The 9899-nt window shown below is 49.2% G+C and overlaps 1 protein-coding gene across 1 annotated transcript in view; it reads left to right on the top strand.

The window, feature by feature from the left end:
• CUX2 (cut like homeobox 2) overlaps positions 1-9899 on the top strand; it is a 316937-nt gene that overhangs the window by 295866 nt on the left and 11172 nt on the right. The window contains exon 17 of the mRNA XM_026449647.1: positions 7484-7753. Coding sequence (XP_026305432.1) covers positions 7484-7753 — 270 coding nt within the window. The remainder of the gene's footprint in view (positions 1-7483; positions 7754-9899) is intronic.

The raw sequence follows: 9899 nt of genomic DNA on the forward strand, positions 1-9899 counted from the left end.
AGGCGAGAGGATCACTTGAACCCAGGAAGTGGAGGTTGCAGTGAGCCGGGATGGCACCACTGCACTCCAGCCTGGGTGGCAGAGTGAGACTCTGTCTCAAACAAACAAACAAACAAACAAAAAAATCATATAACATAAAATGTACCTTTTAAACCATTTTTGAAGTATACAATTCACAAGATGTGTGACCATCACCTGTATCTAACTCCAGAATATTCCCACCACCCCAAAAAGGAACCCCATACCCATCCAGCAGTCATTGCCCATCCTCCTTCCCCCCAGCTCCTGGAACTCTGCTTTCTTTCTGTCTGGATTTGCCTCATCTGAATGTTTCATGTAGATGGAATTCTATACTACTTGACCTTCTGTAGCTGGCTTCTTTCAGTTAACATGTTTTCAAGCTCATACAAGCTGTAGCATGCAACAGAATTTCCTTCCTTTTTTATGGCTAAATGATATTCCATTGTATGGCTAGACCCCATTTTGGCGTTTTGAATAATGCTTCTATGAAAATTTGTGTACATATTTGTGTATGAACCTCCATTTTCAGTTCTTTGGTCATATATCTAGTACAGTTGGCTAGATCATATGGTAACTCTGTGTTTAACTTACTGAGGAAGTTCAAAGAGTTTCTATTTCTCCAGGTCCTTACCAACATGGGTTATGTCCCATTTGTTGGCACTAGCCATCCTGGTGGGTGTGTAAGTGGTATCTCACTGTAGTTTTTATTTGCATTTCCCCAGTGTCTGATTGTTGGTTTTGAATTTTATTGTCATGGAAGGATTTGACTACAGGTAGTATAGAGGTACACAGAGAAGATGGAGAATGGTGTTCCTTGTGGAAGGAACAGCACAGGCAGCGGCTAGGAGGTGGGACCATGCACAGCCTGGGAAGGGATGTGAGGAGAGGTGGCGGTGGGGGGGTCCCCTGCTCTCCCAGAATAGGAAGCCAAGGCTAGGCACAGTGCCTCACGCCTGTGGTCCCAGGACTTTGGGAGGCTAAGGCAGGCGGATCACTTGAGGTCAGTTCAAGACTAGCCTGACCAACATGGCAAAACCTCTTCTCTACAAAATACAAAATTACAAAAATACAAAAATTAGCCAGGTGTGGTGGCGGGTACTGTAGTCCCAGCTACTCAGGAGGCTGAGGTGTGAGGATTGCTTGAGCCTAGGAGGTCAAGGCTGCAGTGAACTGGAGTGAGTGCATTCCAGTCTGGACAACAGAGCGAGACCCTGTCTCAAAAGCAATAATAATAATAATCAGGGAATCAGGCCTAGAAGTGGCTGCTGTAACTGCTGGCCCTAGGGAGAGAGTGGTGATGGCAGATCCACCCTCACAGCCTCTGCTTATTCATAACCCACTGGGCCTGGAAGCAAAAGGGTGTATCCACTGCCCACAAAGTCCCACAGAGTCTGGCTGTGGGGCTGGGTGTCAGGACCTGTCCCAGCCCCTCACGTGTACGCCCTGGCCGCTGAGGCAGGCAGGGACCAGCACTGGAGCCCTGACCATACCCGTTACTGGGGCTGAGCCAGATGCCATGAGAGGGTTATAAAGCATGCCCTGATCCCCACGCCCACTGCCAGGCACAGTCCCAGGTATAATCAGCGCTACCCACCGTGGCAGCATCAGTATTCCAGACCCTTCCATCTGAGGCTTCTCCGAATTCTCAGTCAAGGAAGCCCTGTCCTGTCCCCATACGCAGTCCCTCTCTTCCCTCTGTCTCTCTCCTGGTCTCTGTCTCTCTCCTCCAATTTATTTATTTATTTATTTTTCTTTATTTTTCTTTTTTATTTTTTAATTTTTTTTTGAGACAGAGTCTCACTCTGTCGCCCAGGCTGGAGTGCAATGGTGTGATCACTGCAACCTCCGGCTCCCGGGTTCAAGCAATTCTCCTGCCTCGGTCTCCCAAGTAGCTGGGATTACAGGCACCCAACTAATTTTTTTGTATTTTTAGAAGAGACAGGTTTTGCCACGTTGACCAGGCTGGTCTTGGACTCCTGACTGCAAGTGATCCACCCACCTTGGCCTCCCAAGGTGCTGGGATTACAGGCATGAGCCACTGCACCCATTCACCTCCAATGTCTTCTTTCTGTTTTTCTCACTCTGCATTTTTTTGATTCACCTCTCCCCCCACCCCCCCGCTCGCTCTCTCTCTGTCTCCCCTCCCTCCCCCACTTCTCTCACTATCTCTCTCCCCCTCTCTTTGCTCTGTCTCTCCCTCCCTGACCCTCCTTGTCCCTCCAGGGCTCCCTTTTCATCTCTCTTGCACCGTCTCTATCTCTCCAGGAGAGAGAGATTTCCCAGGATCTGGAACTTTCTGTAGTAAATTAAGGAAAGTCCCAGGCAGAGTGGGACGGGTTGATCACTCTGCTCTCTTCTCTGTCCCCAGCTGCCCACAGCCCTGTCTAGCGCCCCACCCTCAAGCCCACCAAGGCAGGAAGACCCCGCCTCTCCCTGTCATCACCTCCCTCTTCAGACAACCCAGTTGTTCACATGTGACCCCCCAGCCCTGTACTTAGCGCACTCCTCCTGATAGAGAGAATTTCTGAATCTTTCCATCACTTTCTCAAAGTGAGAGGAGTCAGAAAGGTGGGTTTCTGCCTGGGGGAGTGGGATTCAGGGGTGGCTGTGTTCTTTCCTGCCAGTCATCTGAGTTTATCTCCATGTCATCCTGTTCGCTTCGCTTCTTGACCCTCTAGGTTGGGACATGGGTGCAGACAGTTTTCCAAGAGGCAGACGCCTTCAAAGACCCTCAGTTTTTTGTGGTTTTTTTGTTTGTTTGTTTTTGAGGTGGAGTCTCGCTTTCACCTAGGCTGGAGTGCAATGGCGCAATCTCAGCTCACTGCAACCTCTGCCTCACAGCTTCAACCAATTCTCCTGCCTCAGCCTCCAGAGTAGCTGTGTGCCAACACACCCGGCTAATTTTTTTGTATTTTTAGTAGAGATGGGGTTTCACCATGTTGGCCAGGCTGGTCTCAAACTCCCGACCTCAGGAGATCCACCCGCATTGGCCTCCCAAAGGGCAGGGATTACAGGCGTGAGCCACTGTGCCTGGCCCAAAGACCGTCAGTTTTCCAGCTGGCCCCAGCCCCTCTCCTGCTGCCAACAGTGGGCAGACACCTGGGACAGACTCTCACTTTCCCAGGCCGGCCCTCCCACACCAGCATGGCATCAGTGCTGCCAACAGTGAGCCTGGGACATGCCCACATCAGCCTCAGCATCACACGGATGCCACCTGGATGGCCAGGATCAGCTCACTTGGGGCAGGGGGCACAGTAGACTTCTTGAGAGCCCACGGTCACAAAGGGCTGTGATGCTGCTACTTGGAACTCTGAAGCTTCACCTTGCCCTTTTCAGGAGTATTCAGGGATCCTGGCTGAAATCACTCCATAGGCATCTGCTCAGAGCCCCTGCCCTACCCCCAGGCTCTGGGGACTCATCTGTGACTAACTTGTAGTCCTTGCCTTCAAGGGGCTCACAGTTGGTAGATGAGAGGACAGTGTTGGGCATAACCCAACCCCAGCTCAAGTCCTGGCTTTGCCATTTATTGCTGTGTGATCTTGGACACGTTGCCTAACATCTCTGAACCTCGGTTTCCTCATCCACACAATGGGATGACATCGTACTTACCTTTTAGAGGTGTCATGAGGGTCACTTGAGATCATGAGCATTGGCCAGCCACAGTGACCCATGCCTGTAGTCCCAACACTGGGAGGCCAAGGCAGGAGGATCACTTGAGTCCAGGAATTTGAGACCAGCCTGGGCCACATAGTGAAACTCTGTCTCTATTAAAAAAAAAAAAAAAAAATTAAAAAGAGATCATAGGCATAAAGCACATAATACTACACTGAGCATGTAGTAAGTACTCAATAAAGGGAATTTATTAGTGTCATCATCATTGTCATCAGTAAGGAAGAGATCTGGCCCAAGTAAGAAATTATAGCAAACTGTGACAATATATACACAAGGTGCTATTAGACCCCAAAGGTCTAATAGACCTCAGGGAAGGGACATTTAGGACTGGATCTTGAGGAATACTTAGGAGTTCAGGATTAGAAGGAAAGTCCTCAGGATGGCAAGACCAGTCTGAGCAAAGACATAGGGGCTTAGAGAGGAGCCTAGATGTTTGTGAAGGGGAGTGAGGGGGATGCTGTAGCTCCAGTTGATAGGGTAGGCAGGGACAAGGGAGTTCAGAGCCTTAATCAGCAAGACAAGGTGATAGACATTTCTTGTGCAAGGGGCAGTGGGGAACCATTGATGATTCTGGAGCATAGGAGTGGTCTGATCCATGTGACTAACTCACCCACGACAGAGAAGGAAGGAGCCCTTCCTGGGCTCCGGATGTCTTTTCTGAAAGTAAAGCTATTGCTCCCTTTTCTTTTAGCTGTCGCACATTTTAATGGTTGTTTTAACAAGTTTCCAGCAGGCGGCAGTCAAATGCCTCAAGGAAGAAGCATCTTTTTCCGTTGGGATTAGTTGTGGCCAGCGCTGGGATTCCTAGACCCCACACCATGCTTGCCAACCCATTATGGCTGCCTCCCTGGGGACGCCCCCACGTGTCCTGGTTTCTCAGGAGGCTCAGCCCACACTGGGACTCCCATGGGTGCCTCTAATGTTCCAGGAGGTGGTGGAGGAGGTGGAGGTGGGCCCTTGACTCATGTTATCTCATGGAGGCCCCTCGATGGCCCCAAGTAGGGTCGGTGTATGTGCAATGCTATGTGTCTTATGGCTCCATTTAACAGATGCAAGGACGGAGGCTTGGCAAATTCATCCACCTGAGATCACAAGCCCCAGATATCTTTCAAATCGTTTTTCCAATGTATATTCACACAAAATGTCTTTTGAAAAATGAAAAATGGGCCAGGCATGGTAGTTCAAGCCTGTAATCCCAGTACTTTGGGGGGCCGAGGTGGTGGATCACTTGAGGTCAGGAATTCAAGACCAGCCTGGCCAATATGGCGAAACCCCATCTCTACTAAAAATACGAAAGTTAGCCAGGCGTGGTGGCACACGCTTGTAATCCCAGCTATGGGGGAGTCTGAGGCAGGAGAATCACTTGAACCCAGGAGGCTAGGCTGCAGTGAGCCAAGATCATGCCACTACACTCCAGCCTGGGGTGACAGAGTGAGTGAGACTCCATCTCAAAAAAAAAGAAAAGAAAAGACAGAAAAATGAAAAATGTAGTTTAAAAATCTGTCTGCTTTTTTTTTTTTTGAAACAGAGTCTTGCTCTGTTGCCCGGGCTGGAGTGCAGTGGTGTGATCTCAGCTCCCTGCAAGCTCTATCTGCCAGGTTCAAGTGATTCTCCTGCCTCAGCCTCCCGAGTAGCTGGGATTATAGGCATGTGCCATCATGCCCAGCTAATTTTCATATTTTTTAGTAGAGATGGGGTTTCACCATTTAGCCAGGCTGGTCTCCACCTCCTGACCTTAGGTGATCCGCCCACTTTGGCCTCCCAAAGTGCTGGGATTACAGGCATGAACCACTGCACCCGGCCCCAGTCTAGCTTTTTAAATGTGGCATTGCACTATGGACATCGTTTCATTACATTTTCTTTCATTGCCTCAGAAGAGCCCACTGCAGGGATTTCCCATATTTTATTCAGCCAATCTCCTGTGGTTGATCTTGTAGATCATTGCTGACTTCTTTAGTTGTTGCCGTTTATTTAACTTTTCATTTTGAGGTAACTTCTAATTTACAGAAGAATTGAAACAGAAGAACAGCAAACCTCTTGTACTGTACCCCGTTTGAACAGTTATTAATTTTGCCACAATCATGCTCTTTCTCTGCCATTTGAGGAATTCGTTGACATCTTGTCCCTTTAGCCCTAAATACTTCAGCAAGTGCTTTCCAAAAACAAGAAATTTTACAGTGGTAGAATACTGGCATGTATCCTACCATCTATATTCAGGTTTCTTCAGTTGTCCCAGTAATATCCTTTATATGTTATATAAATTTTTAGATACAACATATAAATCTTGGCCAGGCGCTGTGGCTCATGCCTACAATCCCAGCACTTTGAGAGGCCGAGGCAGGTAGATCACTGAGGTCAGGAGTTTGAGACCAGCCTGGCCAACATGGTGGAACCCCGTCTCTACTAAAAATACAAAAATTAGCCGGACGTGGTGGCGTGCACCTATAATTCCAGCAACTTGGGAGGCCGAGGCACAGGAATCTCTTGAACCCGGGAGGTGGAGGTTGCAGTAAGCCAAGAGCACTCCACTGCACTCCAGCCTGGGTGACAGAGTGAGACTCTTGTCTCAAAAAAAGAAAAATTAGCCGGGCGTGGTGATGCACACTTGTGGTTCCAGCTACTCCGGAGGCTAAGCGGGGAGGATTACTTGAGCCCAGGAGGTCGAGGTCGCAGTGAGTTACCGTCGAGGCACTGCACTCCATCCAGGGCAATACAGCAAGACCCTGTCTCAAAATGAATTAATTAAATAAAATATGTAAATTTCTTTTCCCTGTCCAGGATGAGGTTCGAGATGACTTGTGTTTAGTTTTCGTGTTTTGATTTGGACAGTTCTGCCTTTCTTTGTTTTCTAGAGTTGCCCCTTCTGAAGAGTAGAGGCTGTTACTTCCTGGACAGTCTGAGTTTGGTTGCCTGATGTTCCCTCGAAATCAGATTCGAGCTGTGTACTTGGGGCTGGGAATATCACAGAAGTGATGTTTCAGGCCATCCTCTCAGGAGGCCCACGTTGCCGACTCGTCCTGTGATTGAGGATAGTAACTTGGATCATTGGTTAAGATGGTGCCCACCAGCGCCTGTAATCCCAGCTACTCAGGAGGCTGAGGCAGGAGAATCACTTGAACCCAGGAAGCAGAGGTTGCAGTGAGCTGAGATCGCACCACTGCACTCCAGCCTGGGTGACAGAGAGAGAGTCCAACCACGTCTCTCTACTGTGAAGTGGCTACTTTTCCCTTTGTAATTACTAAGCATCAACCAGGCGCAGTGTCTCATGCCTGTAATCCCACCACTTTGGGAGGCCGAGGCAGGTGGATCATGAGGTCAGGAGATCCAGACCATCTTGGCTAACATGGTGAAACCCCCGACTGTACTAAAAATACAAAAAATTAGCAGGGCGTATTGGTGCATGCCTGTAGTCCCAGCTACTTGGGAGGCTGAGGCAGGAGAATCGCTTGAACCCGGGAGGCAGAGGTTGCAGTGAGCCGAGATCACGCCATTGCCCTCCAGGCTGGGCAACAGAGCAAGACTCCGTCTAAAAAAGGCCCACAGCCAGTCCCATTACTAAGCATCGTGTGGGGAGATACTTGGAGACTTTGTAAATATACCAGTCTAGTCCTCATCAAACTTTCATCCACTAGTTTTAGAATCCAGGGTGGTCCCTACCTGAACGATTATTACTACAGTGGTTGCAAAATGGGTGGTTGGCAACTCTTGGCTGTAATAAGCAAGCTTCCCAAAACTGGATGTGTCTGTGCCAGATTATAGTAACCGCCTTCTCTTTCTCTGTGGCCCACAGCCAGTCCCACAGAACCAAGGTCCTCACCATCCCCACCCCCCAGCCCCACAGAGCCTGAGAAGAGCTCCCAGGAGCCGTTGTGCCTGTCCCTGGAGAGCAGCAAGGAGAACCAGCAGCCAGAGGGCCGCTCCAGCTCCTCGCTGAGCGGGAAGATGTACTCGGGCGGCCAGGCCCCAGGGGGCATCCAGGAGATCGTTGCCATGTCCCCCGAGCTGGACACGTACTCCATCACCAAGAGGGTGAAGGAGGTCCTCACAGACAACAATCTAGGTACGGAGCAGGTGGGAATCAGAGAGGCCGCCTCCCACCTGGGTTGGCTCCTACTTGCCTTGAAAAGGTGTCTGGAGCTGTGACCCAGTGGCTCATACCTGTAATTCCAGTGCTTTGGGAGGCCAGGGAGGGAGGATCGCTTGAGGCCAGGAGTTTGAGGCCAACCTGGGCAACATAGCAAGATACCACATCTTTAAAAAGCTTTAAAATATTAGGTGAAAACTCCGTGCATACAAACTTCACACGTGTTGGTACATGCCTGTAGTCCTAGCAACTCAGGAGCCTGAGGCAGGAGAATCACATGAGCCCAAGAATTCAAGGCTGCAGTGAGCTATGATCATGCCACTGCATGCCAGCCTGAGCAACAGAGAAAGACTTTGTCTCTAAAAAAAATAAATTAATGGCTGGGCATGGTGGCTCACACCTGTAATCCCAGCATTTTGGGAGGCCCAGGCAGGTGGATCACCTGAGGTCAGGAGTTCGAGAGCAGCCTGGCTAACATGGTGAAACCCTATCTCTACTAAAAATACAAAAAAATTAACTGGACGTAGTGGCGCATGCCTGTAGTCCCAGCTACTTGGGAGGCTGAGGCAGAAGAATCGCTTGAATCTGGGAGGCAGAGGTTGCAGTGAGCCGAGATCACACCACTGCACTCCAGCCAGGGCGACAGTGTGAGACCCCGTCTCAAAAAAAATCAATCAATAAAATAAAAAATAGGCCAGGCATGGTGCCTCACACCTGTAAACCCAGCACTTTGGGAGGCCAAGGCGGGCAGATCCCCTGAAGTCAGGAGTTCCAGATCAGCCTGGCCAACATGGTGAAACCCCATCTCTACTAAAAATACAAAAATTAGCCAAGCATGGTGGCAGGCATCTGTAGTCCCAGTTACTAGGGAGGCTGAGGCAGGAGAATCGTTTGAACCCAGGAGGCGGAGGTTGTAGTGAGCTGAGATCGCACCACTGCACTGCACTCCAGCCTGGGCAACAGAGTGAGATTCCATCTCCAAAAAAATAAAAAAGCTTCCTAAAATTAGCTGCAAACTTCATGCATACACACTTCACACTTTGTAGTGAATGCCTGTAGTCCTCAGGAAGCTGAGGCAGGAGGACCGCACGAGCTCAGGAATTCAAGGCTGCAGTGAACTATGATCCTGCCATTGCACTCCAGCCTGGGCGACAGAGAAAGACCTTGTCTCTAAAAAAGTTAAATTTAAAAAAAAAAAGACAAAAGTGCCCATGGTGAGATCCCAGGCACTGGAGTCAGCCCCAGGGCATCCAGGACCCTGTGTGAGGCTCTGACCTGGGTCTGGGATGGGACAAAGGGAGGTGAATGCAGGTCTGAGAGTACCTGGAATTCTCAGTCCACGGCTTTAAAAACTTTCTTCCAGGAAGACGTGGAGAACCCCAATCATTGCGGAACTCCAGCTCAGTCCTCACCCAGTGCTAAGGTCCTTGCCGGCCACAGTGGAGAAATCTCTTCTAGGGCTCTTTCCCTTTTTGGGACACAAATTCCTCTTGAGTCTGAAATGCAGGTGATGCCCCCCTCCCAGAGGGATGTACACAAACCCCAACATTTTCACTACAATTTCTATTATAAAAATAAGACATATTCATTGTTTTAAAATATACCGAACAGTACAGGAAAAAAAACAAGTTACTAAAAAAGTAAATAAGTCCCTCCGCACTGGCCTCTCAGTCACACTTCAGTGTTGTGTGTGTGTGTGTGTGTATTTTTTTAAGATGGAGTCTCCTGTCACCCAAGCCCCAGGCTGGAGTTCAGTGGTGCGATCTCAGCTCACTGCAACCTCCACCTCCTAGGTTCAAGCGATTCTCCTGCCTCAGCCACCCTAGTAGCTGGGATTACAGGCATAAGCCACCACTCCTGGCTGATTTTTGTATTTTTAGTATAGCGGAGACGGGGTTTCACCATGCCGGCCAGACTGGTCATGAACTCTTGACCTCAAGTAATCCTCCCGCCTCATCCTCCCAAAGTGCAGGGGTTACAGGTGTGAGCCACCATGCCCAGCCCACACTTCAGTTTTTTTATGTCTCCTTGACACTTTCTGAACACATACAAGGACATATATACACTTAATTTCCTCTCCTTTTTTTCTTTTTCTTTTTTTTTTTTTTTTTTTTTTTTTTTT

This window comes from Piliocolobus tephrosceles, chromosome 10 (genome assembly GCF_002776525.5).
Source record: "Piliocolobus tephrosceles isolate RC106 chromosome 10, ASM277652v3, whole genome shotgun sequence".
Classification (NCBI taxonomy): domain Eukaryota; kingdom Metazoa; phylum Chordata; class Mammalia; order Primates; family Cercopithecidae; genus Piliocolobus; species Piliocolobus tephrosceles.